This window comes from Seriola lalandi, unplaced genomic scaffold (genome assembly GCF_002814215.2).
Source record: "Seriola lalandi dorsalis isolate HSWRI2012SDOR001 ecotype SW California unplaced genomic scaffold, Sedor1 jcf7180002054959, whole genome shotgun sequence".
NCBI classification, from domain to species: domain Eukaryota; kingdom Metazoa; phylum Chordata; class Actinopteri; order Carangiformes; family Carangidae; genus Seriola; species Seriola lalandi.
The window spans coordinates 169,302-191,447 of record NW_019525510.1 but is presented as its reverse complement, the minus strand read 5'-3'; the positions used below and the strand labels follow the sequence as shown (position 1 = coordinate 191,447).

Genomic DNA, 22,146 nt, shown 5'->3' with positions numbered 1-22,146 from the left:
GTGAAATGCTCCAGTGATAATTTAGTTACCAGATTCCTTTTTTCTTGCTTCTTTTCTCATGTTCAAAAATACTGATAACTACCAGTTGACAGATCTCTATAATCTAACAGCATATATCATCATATTGCTCAAGCCTAAATGAGGATAGCTCAAACACAGGGACAAGGACAGTCGAAAACAGCCTCAGTGAACAGTAATAGGAGTGGACATAGTGCAACAACATAAGCCATGACTACAGCGTCCTGAGCTGCATCAGGACAGAAGTCAGTGTGTCGACATGTCAGGCTGAAAAGGACGGAGAGCCTTAGCATGAGTGGATAGGCTGACTTTTATCTGGAGTGAGAGAGAGAGAGAGAGAAAGAGAGAGAGAGACCCACAAAGATGGCGGACAGAGGCGGAGAGAGAGTCATTTGTCAATGTATTGTGCAGTGTTTGATTTTTTTCCCCCAAGGATTTGTTCAGTTTAGTCAGGTGGTTTAAGGTCCCCCTCAAGAATACATTTTCACATCATTTTGGAGTAATATATATAACAATAATTATATTATTAAACACAGCACAGGTTGTTGTTTTTTGATGTACACTTAAAGAGAAGAAAAGCAGAACATGTGCTCATTGATAAACTAAGCTCTATGTAGCGTTAAATAATCCTCCACATTTTCTTTACAACATTGGTAAAACAAGGCTTATAGCGAATGGATTTGGATTTTCTCATCTTCCCAAAGCTGTGTAACAATGTTACTAAAAAGACTGTGCAGTCGTATGTCTATATACATCTGTAGGCAGGTCTTAGGGCCAACCTCCACGGCTGAAAAATGGAAAGCCAACACAAAAGTGCCAAAAACTGCAGTTCCTCAAATGGCCACTGGACAGCTGTTCCAAAAGCGAGTCAGTTCCCACAGATGCCCAAAATGCCCAACTTTACAGCAGAAATAAACATGTTAACAGCCTGGTACAAAAAAGGTTTTGCTCTCTATAGCTAATTTCCCCCTTTATGAATAACTGTACGGGGGTGAATTTCTATGCAACTGACCCATTTGAATTTTATTAAGGCTTAAAGTTATGCATAATTGAGGGCATGGCCGCTTTGAGCGACAGGTGGGTGCTGTCACTAGTCGCTGCTAGCTGTCTGCTGCAGCGAAACTCATCTTATCAACCGTGTGTGTGTGTTGTGTCTTTTGGAGGATGTTTCATGCAATTATCGGACAAATAATATTTCTTGTTGTTCTGTTAATTGACTAACAGAATAAGTAAGTCTGTGCTCCTGTTTTTTGAGACGAGTGATATCCTTGTAGTATTTTATTTATATGTTAACACTAATTAGCAGGTATCGTTGTCTGAGCTCTCCATATGTGGCTTGTTAGCTTAGAGGTTAGGGTGGTAAGCGTTCCTCTCCAGAGCAGTAGAGAACTCTCATAGTTTTTTCCTTTATTTGGCTGAGGCACTTTGCTTTAGTCTTATAATGGTTGGAAAAACCTCGGTAGTGTAACAGTAGAACAGTCATAAGCCTCTTTTAAACAGAGATCGCACTGCATTGCCGTTAAAAAGACCCCTCATTATGCCACCTTTGCTTGTTTATATGGAACCAAACAAAGCCGACATAGTGCCGCCCCCTTGTGTGATTTTAGATAGCATGCCAGCGTTCTGGAATCAGAGGTGTGACGAGTAACACAACAGCGTCTTTCGTCAGTTCCTTCATGCCGGCCCTCCCTTTTACACAGAAGTCGGTTTGGCTCTGTGACTACCTGTCGGCTTGAAGACGGAACAACAACGGCCCTTCCCATTCTTTGTTTATACCCTTTATACAGAACGGCGAGGCGGAATAAAGGCACAACATTCCCACCTTGAACAGGCTGTGTAAAAGGGGCTATAGTCAGCAGACTGCCTCAGTAATGTCATTTACACAACAATGTTCATGTAAAGTTTGCAAACATAAGCTAACAATAGCCACCATATGCTACCGGTCATGCCAGACCAAGTGAGGCTGTAGCGGTGTGTTGAATGAGCAAGAGTATATTATTTTGCTTATGACCTAAACGTGATTTGTAAAAAGAAGAACGTGATGTTTCTTCTATCAAAAATGACATAATCTATATTTAAACAATACTCAAATCTACATTACAAATGTGATGATGTGTCCTTTTGTCTAACAATACGTTTTTGATATACCCCTAAGAAACAAACAGATAATCAGTCAATCAGGAAAAAAACATGCTGTAACCTCTTTGTCAGTGGCCGTGAATGAGTGATTGAATGAATGAACATTTCTGTTAATACCATGTGCACGTCTCTGCATGCTTACAGGGTTAAGTGTCCGCTGGGCTGTGTTCCAGACAGCTGATGCGTGTCTCAGCCTGCTGTGCTGTTTGCACCCTCTTTAATAAATAAATAAATAAATAAAAAAAGCATAGTGCTGGATGCGTGTGACATCCTCCCTCCCATCCATCAGCATCACTGCTAACAGCTCCTCCAGCCCTACACAAAAAAAACAACAAAAAAAAAAAATAGAGAGGGTTTGTGCAAAATATACGTCAACATACTCGATCACAATCCTCTGCTTCCACACTTTCTTCAACCTCGCAATTCAAGCTCTTATTTGTCATTTTAATAGAACAGCAACAGCTCAAAGCAGCCATATATGATTCCACCATCCATACACAGTCAGAACATGGGAAGGACTTCTGAGGCACTTCCTGAGACCAGGCTTCTCAAATTTGTTTCTGTGCTCCCAGGGTTCCATCCACCTCACTATTGAATTACACTCTCTTGTTTACCATTTTCCGCACATAAGAGAACAAAAACAGCTCAAAGCAAAAGGAGAAGCAGTGTATAATGTGTGTGGAGCAGCGGGAGCCCCAGCAGTGTCATGTCTGTGTCCTGGTAGCTCAAAGATAGTGCTGGCTGCAGAGGGAAGAAATGAGTGTGGAAATGAGGTCTGTGGTTTGTGTGTGCTGGTTGCAGAGGGTTTCAGAGACAAGGGAGGAGACAAGTGTAGCGCTCTCCTCGCTAAAGGAGTCTTCTATAACTAAGTATTTTATTACTCATACATGCTTGCCTTATCAATTTCCTGTTGACATCTGTGTTTAACCCTTTAAAATCCATTTTTTTCCCCTTTACTTCCCTTTTATTTCCTCTTGCATCTGTGGCTTTTCATGCCTTGTGCATCATTTCGTACACATTTCACCAAACTGTGGCCTGACATATTTGGTATCTTTGGAAACTTTGGCATCACCACTTTGGGGTTGAGCGATGTTGGCACAACAGAGTTTGTTATGATTGGTCTCTTGCACTTTTTCTGGCTGGCATCAGTTTTTTTATAATCCATTCGTATTTTAGTCTTCAGAAATATTGAAAATCTCCATCACAACCCAAGATGAATCTTAAAATTGCTTTGTCCAACCATCAGTTCAAAACCTAAAGATATTGAATATATAGTGATATATTACAGAGAACAGACATTTTACGCTTGAACCAGCAAATTCTTTGCATATTTGTTTAATAAATGATGCAACCAATTGAGCACCTAGCACTACGAAACCTGTTATTATTTCTCTGTTACTCTGCCTTCAAGATAAAAGCCTGATGGTGATGGTGTGAAGAATCATGATGATAAAGATACACTATAGTGTTTTCCTTTCAAAATGACCTCCACTTCAACCATTTCCTCATTCTCTGCCAAACTGTTGCTCTTCTTTCTCTAATGTCTGTCTAGGACTCTTCGATTATCGTTTTCCATACCTTCCAGCCCACCCTTTCTCATCGTCCTTCCTCTCTCTCTCTCTCTCTCTCTCTCTCTCTCTCTCTCTCTCTCTCTCTCTCTCTCTCTCTCTCTCTCCTTTTTATCTGCACATCTTGTCCTCTCTCGCCCATTGTTGAAATCCTCCCATATGCTCAGCTCTGTCAGAGCAGGTGGCGAACCACAGGTGGACCCCACACCTCCGCTCAGACTGGCCGCTGTCCCATGCGCCCAAATTCATGTTGCCACTGGGCGCACTAATCAGGGGTGGGGTGTGGGAGTGGGTGTGGGGGGTGGGGGGGTGCAGGAAGTTCTTTTTCATTTTGATGACCAGGTGGTTTGACTGAGTCCCCTCTTAGTGGCCTTGAAGCAGGACATATATCCTTTGTTATGATGGAGCTCTTTTGTGACTACGGAAATACATTTCACTTCCTCCCACTCTTTGTTTTATATCACCGTTATTTGAGAGTGGGTTAGAAATTGCAGTATAGCAATTTCACTAATAACATTTTAGCACATGAGTGATTTATTGAAGAAAAGGAATTAAGTGGGATCATGAATACAGCATGAAGGGGCTGTCTTTAAGAAATGAATTTTGGCAGTTAATGAAATTCAGTGATTTATCCCTCTGAAAACAAATTATAAAAAGCATTATGCCAATTCTCTGGGATATTGGTGACATTTAAGAGTATGTTCAGAGCTGGTGACCTGAAACTTTTACTGAATTTGTAGGTGTTGGATTCTATTACAGTTTTCATTTAATGCTCTGCAGATATTTGCGGAACATTAATATTTTCATATAGTTTTATAGTGCCAGCTGTGTGAGTTCACACTGCCTTAGGCTACTCATCATGTGCGTAATTCAGAAAACATGGACTCAGGGGCCTCACATTTCTGCAGTAAGTGCTGGACAGTATGTGATTATACAAGCCTAATGATTGGAAAACCGAATAAGCAAAAATTACTGATATATGAGTATCTAGCATCTGTTTGCTATCAGGGTACATCCATGTTTGTCAAATGGTTCCCCCTGCTCATGTTTAGCCGGTTCGATGGATGCACTTCAGCAGGGGAAACATGCTGAGGGGGTGGGAGATGTGACAGGACTGCAAAGCTTTATAAATGGATAAAAGAACCCCTGTATGGACATGTCGAGGATGTGCTGAGAATAAAAGGAAAGCAGAGGACAGGAATGGATGAGAGACAACTCCACGTTGTTCCGTCTCGGTGCATTAATCAGCTCCAGTATCTTCATGATAGTAACTGAAATGTAAACTCCCATATCTCTCTTTCTTTCTGCTTTTTGCAGAAGCATAATTTCTGCAAAGGCCAAAAGACGGTAACGAGTCCATTGTGTGTTCTTAGAAGTAGCGTTATCTTTGCTATACTTGAGCACGCGGCTGCCATCTCTTGAATAATTCTATTTGTTCCACTTTGAAGATTGTCTCTTTTTTCTCTCCTTTGGGAATACATAAATGTCTGCCCTTGGTGTACTGTCGCAGATTATTAGAAAGATGTGTGTACACCCCTAAACCTGTGTGTTCACCTTGGCACAGAGGACAAAATGATCACCAGACAATAGCAATTAAAACATTGTAAATTTATTGTTTGACTCAGGTCTTTTACATGGTTGTGTCAGATACCTGACTCTTTGTGATGGCTTTATCTTTCATCTTCAGAAAAGGTAATTCTTTGCTGACATGCAGGCTGAATGAATATGCAGACAGCTGAGGCAGTCAGATTTTTCACTCTGCCAGATAAAAGGACATAGCATCAATATGTCATTCTATACAGTTTTCATTGGCCTTATAGACAGCAGAAAATAAAGCACCCTTTATAATGGGTTTATAAGTCGTAAATAATGGTTTTAATAAATAATTCGCTAATGCTTTATTGATCAGTTCTATAATAAGATTTTAAGGTTCAGATTAACGATTTTTTTAAAACTCCCAAAATCTGATATCACTATCAGCCTCAGAAACCTAGTATTGTTCTGGCTATAATCACAATGTGCCAACCAAGAAGTTAGTTTAGATAATGTCTTATAGTTGATCTAATGTATAAGTGATTAGTAAATATTTGTATATACCATCAGCAAAGCCTGTAGTTACAACTTATAGACCTTTCATAAAGGGTGCTCTTTAAGAAGGTGGTGCTAAAATAGAGATAATTATAGTTTCTCCCTGTCTGTTCCATTAACAGAAAAATCCACCTATGATGCCTCTGGCTCCTCGTCTCTACCAAGCGACCCCGCAGCCACAGCTGCTCCTGTTCACCCATTGACTGACCTGTCGGTGGCGGAGGAGGTGCCTTTCTCAGCCGTCCATTCAGATGGTGACTCAGAGTCTGAGGGGGAAGGTCTATCAGGGCAGCCCGCCTTTTCTTCTGTCTTAACCGTCATGGCAGGAACCGTCAAACATCCAGTGAGCCTTGATCAAAGTAGAACCTCGCCGACTGTCACCGGGGACGAGACCCACACCACCCAATGGCCTTCACATAGTTCCAGCCATGGCTCGGAGATGTCCTCCTCATTGTCGTATGTGGGAGATAGGATCCTCTCTGCGAGCTCAGGTCTGTCTTCCAACATGTTTCACCAATATATCACACCACTTAAAGCTGTTACCATGTTATCGCCTGTCAGTAGGCCATCACATGTGTCCTTTTTGGATGGAAATAAGAATATCTCATCATTTTTATCATCAACAGTATCATCTACTTTATTGTCAGTGTCGTCACCAGCTCCTTCCACTTCTTCTGTGTTTCCATTCCTGGTGTCTCTGTTCTCTCTAGCATCGCCCACTGAGTGGATAGACAGAGCTGCATCTTCTCAAGGTCAAAGGATTGTGTCCAGCCCTGCCCCTCTGAGGGAAACAGTAGCATTAACACCAGCAGGGTCTCTGGGCTGGACAGACAGTCTAAGAATTGCAGAATCCAACACTCATTCAGCTGTAGTCCTACCAGCTGTTACACAGGGACTGCAAAGCACAACAAGCAAACCATCGTATTTTCCAGATGAAACCAGCAATGACAAGAGCAATAAAGTGACAAAACACTCATTTTACTCATCAGCAGATAAAATCCATTTGGCCAGTGGAACATACATAAGGAGTACAAGCTCAACAGTAATCAAGACACCAGCAAACAGCACATATACATCATATTCTTCTCCTAACCGTGGACAGAATCTATTAAAGATTTTATACGGACCCACTCAGGCACAGAACCAAGGTATGAACTCTGTTTCCGCCAATAATCTTGAAATTAGCACCTCATTTCCCTCCAATCAAGAGAGTCAAGCTGTTCAAACGCTGCGGGGAGATTCACAAAATCCCACATCAGCAGCGCTGTCTGCCCATCCTAACGGATATTCAGTTTCTAGTCATGTCACACAGCAGGTGTTAAATCGAACAGCATATGGGGAAAAGAAAGACAAAACAGCAGTAGACACTCAGACTTTAGTTCACAAAAGTGTTGGAGATGCAATGATGTCATCCCTCAGTTCACATGTTGTAAATCCAACTGTATCACCAGCAATGACGTTCAGACCAGCTGGAACAACAGGTCCAACAGGTAAAATATCTCTCTCTGAAACCGCACTCACTAAGCTAACACCTATCTACTCCGGCATGGTGTCCTCGGAGCGTGCATCTAATAGTGGTGATTTACTGATGGCAGCGGGTCACAGCAGTCCCGGAGTTCCTGCCATCAATATAAATTACAACCAGGGAGAGATAGCAGGAGCAGAGCTCAAATCTATTTCCACCCAAGCTCACCAGAATATCTCGCTTTCACTCACACAGCCGAGGCCGGAGTCCACCAGTGGTTCCATCTTCACTTCGATCACCAGCACAGCAGAGTCAGATTCACTTAATTTGCCACAAACAAGGTCTCCCAACGGCATAACTCAGGAACATAGACGATGGATGACGCTAAAGATGATATTTATCTCCAACAGCAGGAGAGTGTCTCTTTCTGGTTCAGCGTTGCTGGTTAGGTCAGCAAAAGATACCACATATGAAACTTTTTCACACCCCACTCGGCCTACATACTTATTATCCTTGTTCCTCCGCCACAGTTCAAACCACAATAACACCGATGATCTCCTGTCTGCCAGCGCTGAGGGTAATTTCGCAGACCAACCCAATGCCTCAATATCATCCAAAGTAACTCCGTCACAAAGACCCTTTCAAACAAGATCTTTACTTACATTTCCCCACAAGTTTGACACAACGTCTGGTGTAATGCCATCTCCCAGTAAATCTCAACAGACGCTGTCCTCAGCCGGAGTCTCTGCTCATATTATAAAATCCGAGAGAGCTGGCCACAGTATACCTTTGACGTTCGAACTGGAAACTAATGCAGGGAATAGTAAAACATCGCCAGCTTCCAGTGTGCACACATCATATGAAAAGAGACCTGCTGAGAGCCTCTACAGAAATACTGAAAAGAGTTCAGCCTCCCCTTTATTTAATGGAAATGAAGAGTCTACTCTGATCAGGGACACTGCCTTTTACAAGAAGGGTGTTCCACCAGGGCGGTTCACTACACAGTTTCCATCTTTCATGACTACAAAAGATGTTTTTATGTTGAATAAAGGCTCTGAAGGTTCTGGTGAAGGACCTCCCACTGAAATCTCTTCTTCTCCAGTACCGTTTGATGCTGCATTAGGACATCTTAAAAGCGTTTCTCGTAAAGATGATGTGACAGTCATGGGCCGTTACAAGCAGTTTTCTCCTTCTTCCTGGTCAGAAATCATCCCAACACCAAGGACAAACGCTGCTTCTCACACTCAGGGACCAGTCACTAGTGTGAGCAGTGATAAATCAAACTTTTATTTAGGCACACTGAAAACCATTCCTTCCACTGCTTCCTCTGCAGCAGCTACCACTTCCTCCAGTGATGGACAAAACAGAATTGAGACAGCGAGCGCTATTTTCAGCTTTGGCACAAAATTAATGGCACCATATACAAAGTGGGAAGCCACCAAGCCGTTGCCTGTTCAAAGCAGTGCCTTTGACTCAGAAAATACATCTACTGGCTTCGATGGGGCAAAATCAAATTTACCAGCAGATGGCCCATCATATGAACATCCGAAGCTGGAAGATGGACAAGAGCGTAATGTGCATATATTGAATTCAACTGATCCAACGGTTATTGCAAGTGATCCATTTTCAATTTATGCAACTGTTGGAGAACATCCATCTTTTACATATGTTGAAGGAACATCAGATTACAAAGAACAGAGTATGAATTTGTCTCCAGCTAATGTCAGATCTGGATCTGATGTGGCTGTCAATGTGCATCAGGGAGCCAATATAAACACTGCTGCTCCTTCAGTGTGGGGTTCAAATACTTTTCTACCCCTCTCTCACACGACTACTGACTCAGTAACATCTTCACAAACTACTCTGCTTGGACCTGTGTATAAGAGAAATCCCCCTTTGGCAGATGATTCGAGTGTCACACTTCCAAACAACCAGGCACACAGTTTCTCTGACACTGACCATATCATTGACACAACTGAGTCAAAACTGAAGTGGTTAACCTTACCAAGAGAGCTGATCGCATCATCACCATTAACCCTGTCATCATCACCATCCTCCTTGCATATGAATCTTACCACCTCAGTGTCAACATTAAATTCAGCTGATAAGATAATATCAACCAAACCAACCATGTTCCCAGGCACTGCATCATCATCATCATCATCATCATCATCATCATCATCATCATCATCATCATCATCATCATCATCATCATCATCTCTGTCCATAAAAACTGTGCCACCCACATTTTCCTCCCTGTCACCCGGACTGATCTCATCAATAGATTCTGATGGCTCACAGCATGGTACTGACACGTTTGTTGTCCTTACAGAGGCGGGGGCGGAAGAGTTAAACGCTGGAACATCCAGAGCAGTTGCGCTCACTTTCCCCAAAGAAAAAGAGGCCAGTCTAGCCCCCTCTCAGTCAGTCAGAATTATGCTTTCTGCTGGGCCCACTGAGAGGACATCTCAGGTACCACCTCTGACCCCTCGACAGGACACCACAACAGCCTCTGCGAAGCTCGCCACCACAACTGCAGCTTCAGCCGCCAAAACTAAAAATCCCACCATCACTACCATGCCTCCAACCGCTGGAACCGCGCAGTCTACCACCACTACCACACAACAGCCCACACCTGCTACCAGGAGAACGACCACCACCACAACCATCAGGACCCAAACCAGCAGGAGAACCTTTACTCCACATGTCCTGAGAACAAGTCCTCCCAGGGGTGCCACCACCATCTTCATCTCCCCTTTCACCACCACCACAGAGGCTCCGCCACAGCAGTGCAACATCACAGAGAGAATGTGGGTGAAAACAGGTAAACAATACTTTTGCCACACTCCCGGAAAAATTTTGAAATTTTTCCAAATTTCTCTTAACATGTTTTGTCTGGTGTCTGTCTTTGTTTGTCCTCATCTTTAACTCTGTATCTGTATCTCTGCTAGTTGTTTCCATCTATGTGAGAAGAAACAGGCTGGACAGCATCCAGAGGCAGAACCTGCGGAGGGGACTCAGCCAGGGCCTCCGAAAAGCTCTGAATGATTCTTCTGCTCAAGCACAGGTCAGACTGTTATTGATTACTGTTAATCACTCAAGAAAAATACAACTGTTTCGACCACTGGATATATATTGAACATCCATTCATACATATTTATAGACTCAAAGATAATGAGCAAAGTTTGCAGTACATGAAAAGAAACGGTCGCAATTTCTCTGACACTGAGGGACTTTGAAACTGAAGGCGTTATCTTAACCTGATGACACATTTACAGTGACATACTGGGCTTACATACAGACAGTAATATCTTTTCTTACATTTTCTTGCAGTGAAAACTGTCGGAAATCAACACTGCTGTTTTTTTTTTTTTTATCTTTACAGCATCAACCAGCATCAATACACAGACACAGATTTAACAGCTGTGACAAGTTGCCTACAATCTAAAAGCCATGTCTGTCCTCTAGCGCAGAGGTAGAATCCAAATGAAAGCAAAAATACATTTTTAATGAATTCAGAAAGAAAGAAAAAAGTTTTTGTCAGCTGTGTTTTGGGAAGTGTTATAAGTTTGGCCTGATACAAAGACTTGGTGCGCTCATGCTGACACTTTGGTTCATCATACAGCAGGAAAAGTTTTGCATTGAGAAAAGAGCTGTTCAAAGGTATTGCTAGATTTATTTGAAGCATGTATCTCACATATTAGGCTGTAGATGTATCATAGATTGTGAATATGACATGTTGATTGACAGCTGCTTCACTTTAACTGTTGCTCCATCTTGGGCTCGAGCTAAATAATCAAAAACCGACTAACGCTAATGAACAGTAAATGTTTCCTAATTGTGCCCTGAACAGAAATGTGGTGGTTTATTAGCGTGGAGTGAATTAGCCACTTAAACCAAGGACCTTCATGTAGGCTACGTGAAAAGAGATGAGGACAAATATAGAAATTAGGTTGACTGAATGTGTCCCAGAAGGCAGTGGGTGATGTCACATATTTGAATAACTGTACCAACACTAAAACAAGATGTAGATTAGGGTTGTAGCAGTACTGTAGATGAGAAGTGTTGCTCCTATTCCATTATATAAGAGACAGGCTTTCATTTCTAACCAGTTCGTCTTTCCACACTTCAAGCCAATCTTACCATAGGAGTAGACACAGCAGATTTGGTTTAACAAAAACTCAACTGGGAAACCAATCTCAGCATTTCCCCTGCACACAAACAGATCCTGTGCGCACACAATGATCTTTGTGTCTGTGGATTAGCCATTTGTGGAACCAATCATGGTTCCCACTGTGCCAAATCCATTCTCTCTGTCCAATAAGCCTCTAATACCACCTCCACAGTGTGTATCAGGAGCACCTCTTGGCTCTAAGATGTTAAAATGCAGACAGTGAGATGGAGAAATGTGTATGTTTTCGTCTGGTAAACAGAGAGAGAAGGATTTATTGAAGGAAACATGTTAGCTGGTAGTGCCAGGATGTCGTCTATGTACTGTGCATACTGTACACTGAACATGTGAAAAAAAAATAGAATTTGAATGAAAATCAGTCTGCATGTGTTTGGCAATAAATGAAACAGCAATGGGATTCCTTTTCCACATAAAGAAAATCTCTCCTTCTTGTCTCCAGCGGGTTGGAGTGCCTTCAGAGTGTTGCAATTATGAGCAAGTGTTAAGTCTGTGTGTGCACATTTCTGAGTGTGTGTGTGTGTTTACTTGTATATCTGCAATCCGGTAAGATGTCCAGAGTGTTATATTTCTCAACGTGGAAGTATCAAATAATTGAGTGAGCCCAATGTACTCGTCCTGCCTGCATGAAGGTCAGCGCTTTCACATGCTCACTCTGTCTGTAGTCTCTGAAGGTGTCGTGCTTCAGTGCACTCCTGTCACCCATTTCAACATTGCATGGGTTCCTTTTAGCAGCACTGCTCTCTCATCCAATGGGAAGCAAGCTGTTGGCAAGGGAAATCGCTTCTATGTTTAATTATAGGTTATAAATGGTTGGGAGGAGAGCGATGTGCCGTGCTGATGCTAAAAAGATGATGAGAAATAGACCAAATGAATTGGACCACAAGACTAAACCCATTTTGAACCTTTAGAAAAACATAAAAGTGAACTATTTTTGTGTCTTCTAGTCAGGGCCATCCGGTAACTTTAAACTTTTTGAAAGCCAAAACGTGAGATCATGTTGGGTTAATCTTTTGGCAGTTTTTCACACTCTTTGAAATAGAGTTAGTAGGTGTGTTACCAATCTTTGGCTTGCTTGAAATGCAATCGCCTAATAACACCTTCACATGGGTAAAGCCTGAGAGGATGAAGTGATAATAAAGGGCTCTTTTCACAGAGCTCATGAGAAGGCTGAATTGTGAGGAGGCAGAGTGGTGACTCTCAGCTACTCACTGAGACTGTAGGCTCTCAGTGTGTTGGCCAGTGGATCTACCCTGTCAACACAGGCTTCCAGATGGGTTTAGATAACGGACCTGAATGGTTTCACCTCTCTCTCTCTCTCTCTGTCTCTCACTCACTCACCCTCACACACGCCTAGTTTCATTATATCTGTCATCATTCCCTTTCCGGTTTCCATCTGAGCACAGTTCAATGAAAAGTCAAACTCTTACCGACAAACACATTTTTTTCTGTCATGACACGCGGTTACGACAGATTTCACCTGCGTTTCTGTGAAAATGAGACCGCAGTCGTACCTGGCTTCTTGGGTTAGAAGTGAAGACACATAAGCCCCTTTGTCCCTAACTATCTATTTAACAGTCTCTCCCATGTCTCGCTCGTCTCTTACTCTCTTAGCTCTCTTCGTAGCAGCTCCTCGGTCCCTCCTGTTCACCTATCTGTATTCAATGATCACTCTCCCTCCTGTTCCTTATGCTCTCATTAGCAAATAGTTGGAATACACTGTAAAGTGCTCCATCCATCCATCAATCCAATCAACCAATCAATATCTTGTTTGCTAATATGACTGACTGACAGTAACAGTCTTAAGGACTATACCACACATATGCGTTTGTTGATTAAATACAAATATTTTACAGCATGGTTTCTTTTCATTTCAGTATGGTGTGAAAATAAACTTTAAGCTTTCTTCAGGCCTTGTTCACGACAAACATTTTGACTTGTCAGAGTAGGAAAAGCACAAGTGTTACTAATAACATTAATGTTGGCTCTGCTCTGCTCGAGTGTACCATGTAAGATAGAGAGTGTGACAATCAGCGTGCATGCACAACACTAGAATTAATCAGCAAACACATACTCGAAACTCAAGCAGCTGAATGGAATTCAGCCATGATTCTTTTTATTATTTACCCCTGTGCTTTTCCTACTATGAAATGACAGTATGTAAATTATTTTCATGCTAGACTAAAATGGATTTAAAAAAACAAACAGTGGCTGTCTGAGGGGTAGAAAATCACTGTCAAACCTTGTGGGGGTATTTGGAAAATGGTTGACACCATGTTACCAGCAGCACTGGATGAAATTTGTCAACTGTCACAGCCTTCATCATACCATTTATAAAAAGGCAACTGTCACTTTAATACCTGTGGTTGTAATGTAGGTAGCAGTGCAAATAAATCTGCAATGCTGCAAATAAAACTTTTATGACAACATTTGATTGACACGATTTTTCCATCAGTGTGATGAAGTACCTCTTTTCTCCAACACAAGGGACACAATATTAGGCCTAGAATTTGTAAGGAAATAAACTGGGAATTACTTATTTTAATTTCTGTCTATTCTAATCTAGTTTGGATGTTTCAACAGTTGTGTTGTAGTTTCGTGTTGTTTTTGTCTGTGGTGTTATTTTGTGTGTATTTATTACCTTTGTTTTGGTAATCAGCATTGGTTGACAAGGATGGGAGCATTGTGATTAACATGCTTTTATGGATGAAAAAATCTAAATTTGAACCACTGAACCCACCTTGAGTTTCAAGTATACTGTACTTATCTACAATGGCAGACTGAAGTTTTTAGGCTGGATGGCAAAGTGTTAGACAAATAGAAAGGTTGTAATGTATTTATTAATGCCTCTTTAGGGTGATAATTATATCCTTATATCCAAAAAGTCATTGTCATAGAACTGACAAAATATCCAGAAATGAAATGATCATACAATAATCCTTCTCAGAGACGCTGCAGTATATACTAACAAACTGTGTTCTCTTGGGTTTATTATCCATTTTAACTTGTTTGTTAAAGAAAATTAACTCTGGTTTGATTATTATTTACAGTGCATAGCTTATAAGTTTCCCTGTCTTTGTTTCAGTCTTATCTATAATCTCTATCTATCTGAATAATATTAATATTTATATTGGAATCAATATAATAAATTCATTTACAATGTAATACATTTAAAGATGTGATTTACAGTTAGCTTAATGACCAAATCAAATGAAATTCACTAGAGTCAAAAAAAAAAAAGTTATGGCGGCTTCTATGATCTGCAAAGCTAGCTACCTTTAGCAGGAGTTTAGCTTTTTCTCAATCAGGTATTGATTGAACTGCTGCCTTACTTAATGATGTGGAATAACAAACTGAAAAACCAAAATGTCAGGTAATCAAAATGAATATTTTTCATTTACAGATAACAACTAGGGGAAAATGAATAACTAAACATAGCTTTAGTGTTAGCTAAGGCAAGCCGTGCAGGCCTATCTAACAAGTTATGTTTCACCTGATACAGCCTTCTTTTGATGAATCAGATAAGTCAGTGCAATAACTGCAACCTGGGCAGCAGTACAAAGTCAGTCAAAGCCAGAATGCAGTAACTACACAGCCAAAGTGCTGATACTATGTTTTGGTTTTTAGGTCTGTTATGTAATTTCAAAAACTGTTTTCACTGAAACTACACAAAGATATTTACTCAGTTTTGATATAACTCTTCATGTGGTTAAAACTTGATGTTGGATGTGGTCAGAGGTAAAACAGGCTTGGAAGTTTTCCTGTTTCAGCCTGGTGTTAAGTTACTCGCCATTCAGACATAAGGGGCTAAGAACGTGGGTAACATGATAACATAGAAAAAAAATACTAACATGGCAAAGACATCTAATTCTCTCGTGTATACTCTCTCAGGTGGAGACTGTATTTGGCTCTCCCAACATGACAGTGGCTTATCACGTGACTGGAGGGGACATGGTTTACCCCCCCTCTGTAGTGCTGCAAGGCTTGGACTCCTATGGCCGTGATAAGCTGATTGCAGACCTGCGACAGTACCTCCCTATGGTAACAGCCCTGCCCCTCCCAGCTACGTTATGGAGAACCAGCCCAGCCACTGGCTTCCAGCTGAAAACAGGTCAGCTAGTGTTCAGTCTGGATGAAAGCAGAAAAATAAGTCAGAGATCAGCTTGAGACTTACGGTTATTTGTTCCTGCTGCGATTGTGTATTGGAGGAATCTCAGTGGAAACTAGAAACTAGAGAAAGTAAAAAACATGTTGTGATACCACATCAGAGGACAATGATGACAATATTGCATGGCTAGTCAGAATCTGACTTAGGGAAATAAAAAAAAACAAACCTGTTTGGTCAGTGTCATTTTTATATGGCCTCATTTTTTTATGTTTCAGTGCTGCAGTTTGTGGGAGCAGGTGATAATCCTCGATCCTGTCGTTTCTCTCAAATGATGGAACAGAGGCTCGAGAAGGTGTTTTCAGAAGCACAGGCCAAAGTGCTCAGCACTAACAGCAGGCTTTCTGTTCAGGTACTGTAGTGGAACAAGTGTGCCCTTATAACACAATGTAGGTGCTCCCCTTACTGTTACAATGGTAATGCTGTGATTGTTAACATAACACCACAGGTGAAACTTGTACAGTGTAATGTACTGGTGTCATTGTACTTAAATCTGATGCCACCCTTTTGGACAGTTTAATGTATAAAGAATCATCCAACAACCCAAATAGAGGTTAAGAATGATGGTCTATACACGAATAAATGTTACACATCAGCATTAACATGTTCTGGTGACGGGGCAGCTACAAACTGATGCAAATTGTGTGCAATTTGTGCAAAATTGTCCCATCAGGCTTTGCCTTTCAAACAAGAGCTGCTTCTCAGATGCAAATTAATGATGTGTAGGGAGGGGGGCGGCATTTGTATTAATTTTAATTAACTGCCACATTAAAGTGCACCCTATATTAAAGCTGATTTGATGCATGGATGAAAAAAATGATGCTACAATATTTTTGCACTCTTTCATGCCTTGCCAGTTTCCCAGCCGTAACGCTTCTTGATGATTTTCATAATATTTGTCGATGCAAGACAGTAATTGATTTTTTGATGTTTGTCATTTCTACAATGTCACTTTGTTCCACAAGATTTGTACTAATCTTTCAGATTTGCACATTACACTAATTCAATCCCAAGTATTGTGATTATACCTATGTTCTTCTGTGCTCTCTTCTTTTTCTGAGCTTGTACTCTTCCTGTTTTCTTCCCAGATGCTGAGTGTCACCCAGGCAGCAGGCTCTCCTGCTGTGTCATTGGTCTACACTGTGAGTAATGGCACTGTCTTCCTTAACGGCACCACTGCCTCAAATCTCCTTGGTCAGCTGTCAGCTGAGCTGGTGGGCTACTTCCTCTTCTATCCACCACTTATCATTGCTGAGCGTAAGTTAGAATTTGCATTGTGAAATACATGTGTTAGTCAGGGGTTATTCAACAGCCTTACATGAAGAGACACAAGACGTAGTTCTTGTGTTCTCTTGGTAATGATTTGTTCTCCAAATACAAATTAAATTAAACAAAAAACAAGCGTTTTGCTTTTACTTTTTTGTGTTGATGCCTGCAAGAGGTTCTCTATAAACTTTTCACAAAGCATCCTTGTCTCTCATCTTTGATTCCACATCTCTGGACAAAGAAACAGATTTATTGATTGACTTTATTAGTAGAAATCAAGACCTGATCCAACCTTAAAAAATGCAGTTCATTCAATGTCATAAAAAGTGGTTGTTTTCTGAATTTTATCTCAGAAGGTTTACACTCAGTTATCCAATTGCTAAGCCTGAGTGATGTCCAGTTTCTCAGTAATTGGATGTTTGTGACTGTTCTGCTGCTTTTATGATCACAGTTGTTTTTAATGATTGAGTCACTTAAACATAGTCTATGCAACTAAGACATAACTAAGCCCATGCCTTTCATCTCAGCCTCCTTTGAGGGCATGCTCAGTCTGGCGCTCCGTCTGTGTTAGAGTTATACACAGAGAAAAACAAATGAAGAGTGACAGGGAATCAGCGGGAGTCTAAACAGCAATCCCAGTTGAGTCCCAGTGTGCAGTCTGTTTCATCCCCCACCAGTATAAATGGCGAATGATATATATAAATATATATATATATATATGACATATATGACATATAATGAAACATAATTTTTATGGTACCTTATTGTTCCCTGAAGGGGAGAATCATAGTTTTGCTCGACTTTGTTCACAGTAAATTCTGAATATAAGTTCAGAAACAGAACCGGGCTCTTGTAGCGGATTTAAGCTCCTTTTAGACACAGTTTCACCCAGAAATGGTCTGGAAATTTTCTATGTCAGGATCAAGCTCTAACAGCAACCAGACTTCACATTCTGGGTATGTGCTTCCCTTGTGCTGTTAGTGTGAACAACAGCCATGGGAGTTTAACAGTGTAGTGTATTTCATGCAGGAGCCTTTTATCTACCATTGTATAACAAGTCCATTATGTACCCAGACAGATGCAACATGTCATGTGTGGTGCATTTTACTTGAAATCTCTACGGATAGTAGCCAATAGCACGAGCAGGATGAATGATCTTTCCTATGCAACAGTCTTTTGGAGTGTCTCCACGGGATATTTTTCAGTTGTTCATTTCAAGCACATCTGATTGAAAAGATACGCTTACATAATCAATACATCTTTCCACACAGGCCATGTCACAGCTCATGTTTCACTTGCGTTATACATGACCTGAAGCGTATTTTCATGCTTTAAGTCTATTTTCTTGTGTTTTACACGTGTGATGGGGTCTGAGTGCTGCCAAAATGCAGCTGACCTGCAGCTCTGTAAATCCTGTGTAGACATTTATAGAGGAGTGAAGCTGCTGCTGCTCTGCTAATGTGCTGCTCATGCTAGGCCTCCTGTGTGGACATGGTGTTGAAGGTTATATATGTGTAGAAGTGGTCTTAGTGTCTTACAAAATGTAGTTCTGTGTAACCAAATCTCTGTCTAATCAAGCCCCACGAAATGTGGAGAAAATCTATATAAAGACACTTTAGGTCAAGGAGACAGGCAGCCATTAGATTGGCTGTGCATTTGAACAGCCCCACGCCTGGAAATTGCACCTCTGGTTAGGTTTCTGTTCAAGCAGAAATAAGTCTTGCTAGTTTAATTCCAATGGGTTCTAACCAGCTGCGGTGCTTTGAATACTCCTCCAGACGTTGGTCTGTGGTCTTCGGTTTTTGGTCTTGGACTTTGACAAAACAGGGCATCGGCTATGCAAGATCATGCTCAGGATCACAGCAGAGTTGCTGCTTGAGCTAAGAACTAAGCCCGGGGTTTCCCTGTATTATCATCTAGCTGAGTGCAGTCTTGAAAGCACTTTTTTTTTTTTATTTTTTTTTTTGAAGCACTTGCTGTGCCATGGGGCAAATTGGCTATGGATCTTCTCTCACCTCCCAGAGTGTACATTGCTGGACCACATTTAGCAGAATTTAGAACCAAAAGTTCACATTCAGTCAAGTGCTGTGAAGGCAGGGGTAGGTTGGAAAGTATCTGTCTATCCAGGCGCTGATGTGCAAGGCTCAAACTTCCTTCCTCAGTGAGACATCTAGCTTAGCACACAGACCAAAATGAATGGTGTGTTAGTGCTGCCCTCTTCAACACAAATGTTCTTTCAAAAAGCAAGCGTGAAATTTCAAATTTCCCCCAAATATGGTTAATAAAGTTAATCTTATGTTAATACCATTCGTAAACTCAGCCAAGTTCAATGTGACTCATAGTTTACTGTGTTAGTTTTATCTTATACGCACGAATAACATCTGGCAAGCAATTTAACAGGTAGTGTTTATGGTTGGCTTCGATCATTCGACTCCTGCGGTATCTTTTTAATTGGTACAGGTGAATGTACCAAGAATCTGGTAAATACGTCCATGGAATAATCCTCCTTTATGGATGTGATAGATGTGGACTCCCTGATTGCTGCGTTACTCAGTCGTCCAGCCTGCAGTGGATCATGGGATACTGAGGGCAGCATAGGACACAGATATAGAAGGTTGCATGTCTCAGCTGAATTCAATCCTTCGAAGCAAGCAGCACCTGAATTGCGATGCAGCATCAGTATCACTGAAGCAAGACAGCAGTTTTAGTTCACACACTGTTTAAATCAAGATGAATAGAATCTCTGCTAGAGAGCATTAAATTGAAGTTCACTTTGTGTTGTGATTGAATTAAATTAGAAAGTGAAGTTACCCATGGGCGGGACGATTCGGTTGGGGATCAGGGGAAGAGAGGAAGGCAACTAGATACAAAGAGACTCTAATGAAGAGGAAACTGGAGGAAAACCCAGTAAGAAAGGGGAGCAAAAGAACCACAGAGAGTGTGTCAGTGATTTTGCTCTGTTTGTTTTGTACCCTCACCATCAGTGATATTACACTGTTCACAGGAGGTGTGAGCATATGCTGGCAGTGGCTGCCTCCGCACTTCAAAGCCAATTATCGCAGTAAATAATTAACAGTGGGGGATTCTCATTCCACCTTGGGCTCTGCTCTGACAGAAAAGACCAGGGATCTCACACCACTCCTGTTTGTAGCACTGAGTACTCCATCATTCCTGTGATGCTTGTGTAGGCTGGACTGCTGCGTTCAGCCCGTGCACTCCCCCTCTGCTCTTCAACGATGTCTCTCAGGTGGAACATGAGTAAGGCTGTCGGCAAAATGTCTCTTTTTTAGACTTAAACAATCACTGAAAACTACCGGCTTTACAGGTGCAGAATATGAAATATTGTTTTAATAATAGTTTTCTGTTTGTGAATTAAGTTTCTTTTCCCATTTCTTTTTTCATCTCCTTCTCTCTTGTCCCCCCAGACTCTCATCACACAACATGCAGAGGCTCGTGATTCAAACTTATAGACAGCATCGAACAGTTTTTGCTGACAGCCTTTCCATTAAATGACCTTACTGTTACCCCCCCCCCCCCCCCTCCTGTCCTGTCATGCCTGAGTGTACATTTCTGTAGCGAGTCTTCTTTCACAGGCCAGTGATACAACATTCCCCCAAACACTGCACCAGCCTCCAGCACAAGAGCGTAATCAGGCAGGAAATAGATGTAAGAGAACACAGAGACAACCAGAGCTCAGGCAGCTGAAAGCTCTCCTCGCTTCTGTATTTGTCTGACATGCAGCGATAACGAGGCTTTAAACTGAGATCTCAACCGCACAAAATGCGCCAAAGTGTAAACTGTCCCTCTTCTTCATGAAAGGTTTCAGAAGTGTTTGTGTACTTGGCCTGGATTTACAAGCACTGGTTTTCTCAAAAGCAAAATGTCTGGCCAGTGAGAGCACCACTTGTTGGAATGATAATCACACAGTTGCAGCAGTGAAAATGATTTTGTTATTGTTCCTGATGATTTCGTATTTTTTTTCTAGATTGTAGTTTATTAAATGAAAGACTGATTCTAATGGCTGAAACAGCTTGAAACTGTAAAATGAAAACAGAAATTTGTAAAGCCAAATGTAAAATACACTGCAGTGTGAGAAGATGATCAGGTAATATTTTGTATTTTACTTTACATTCTATCTGTAGGTTTTTCTTTTTCTTTTAAAGGTTTTTTACCTTTTTCTCTAATTTTTTTAATTTATTTTCACTTTCATGTTCAGTTTTACTTTTTTATTTTAAACTGTATTTTGATATGATTATGTCTTTTGCTACAGCAAAAATAAAGTGATTACATAACAACAAAAAATAGATAAAAGAGGTTTATGAAGAGTAATCAAAGATTGAATGTTTATTTGGGCTAATGATAATGTTTGTTTTTTGTCTTCGTCTTTGCAGCACTGGAGTATCACAATCTGAACACCTCCATTGCAACCAGAGACTTTTGGGTTATCACAGGTAGGGATGCATATGAAAAACCATAACACCCTCTGGGGGAATCTACCCATTGTATTGCAAAGAAAATCCTTCTTTGGTCCTCTTGTGCTACTGTGAGCATGATATCTGTTTATGAATCACCAGTGGTACACATTTGACAAGTTGTCAAATTCGAGCGATTCTTTCTGCACTACTTCATGGCACAGAAAACACTTGAACACAGGATGTGTGTGGCAGACATGCACCTATTCAGCTGTGGATTTCATGCTGGGCGCTATTTATGGAAACTTCAAGACATAATACATCTGCTTATGTTTATAATCTAAACTGCCTCTTTTCACAGGAGTGATTATCTGCATAGGACTCCTGGGTGGTTTGTTGTTTAGTATTTACTCTGTGAGCTTTATGGATGACTACATAGACTGAGCAACAAGGAATACACTTCAGTGTTCAAAGGCACCCACACTGCTTTACTGTATAATGGATGGGCCTCTCAGATCAGCCTGTGAAGCTCTTAACCCTGCACTTACTGCGATGAAAGGCCGAGTCAGTTCAAGGTCATCCCCTAGATAATGGGATTTAGTCACACTGAACAAGATGTACAACCAGGATTACTGCTTTTCAACTGTTGTTAAAACAGAACAGATTACAGCTGCATTGGCTGATGTTTGACCACTGCCGGACAGAGAGACTCCAAAACAATCTTCCAACTCGTTATTCATCTTTAGCTTATCAAGTTGTTATGGCCAATAGCAAATTTCTCTCTTACATTTCGATTAGACATACAGAGCAACATGAGCTTCCTATGAAACCATAAA

General features: G+C 41.1%; 1 protein-coding gene across 1 annotated transcript in view; it reads left to right on the top strand.

The window, feature by feature from the left end:
* The window catches only part of kiaa1549lb (KIAA1549-like b), a 53,124-nt gene that overhangs the window by 19,556 nt on the left and 11,422 nt on the right, over nt 1-22,146 (top strand). The window contains exons 2-7 of the mRNA XM_087170781.1: nt 5,936-10,102; nt 10,230-10,345; nt 15,359-15,578; nt 15,851-15,984; nt 16,721-16,889; nt 21,290-21,349. Coding sequence (XP_087026907.1) covers nt 5,936-10,102; nt 10,230-10,345; nt 15,359-15,578; nt 15,851-15,984; nt 16,721-16,889; nt 21,290-21,349 — 4,866 coding nt within the window. The remainder of the gene's footprint in view (nt 1-5,935; nt 10,103-10,229; nt 10,346-15,358; nt 15,579-15,850; nt 15,985-16,720; nt 16,890-21,289; nt 21,350-22,146) is intronic.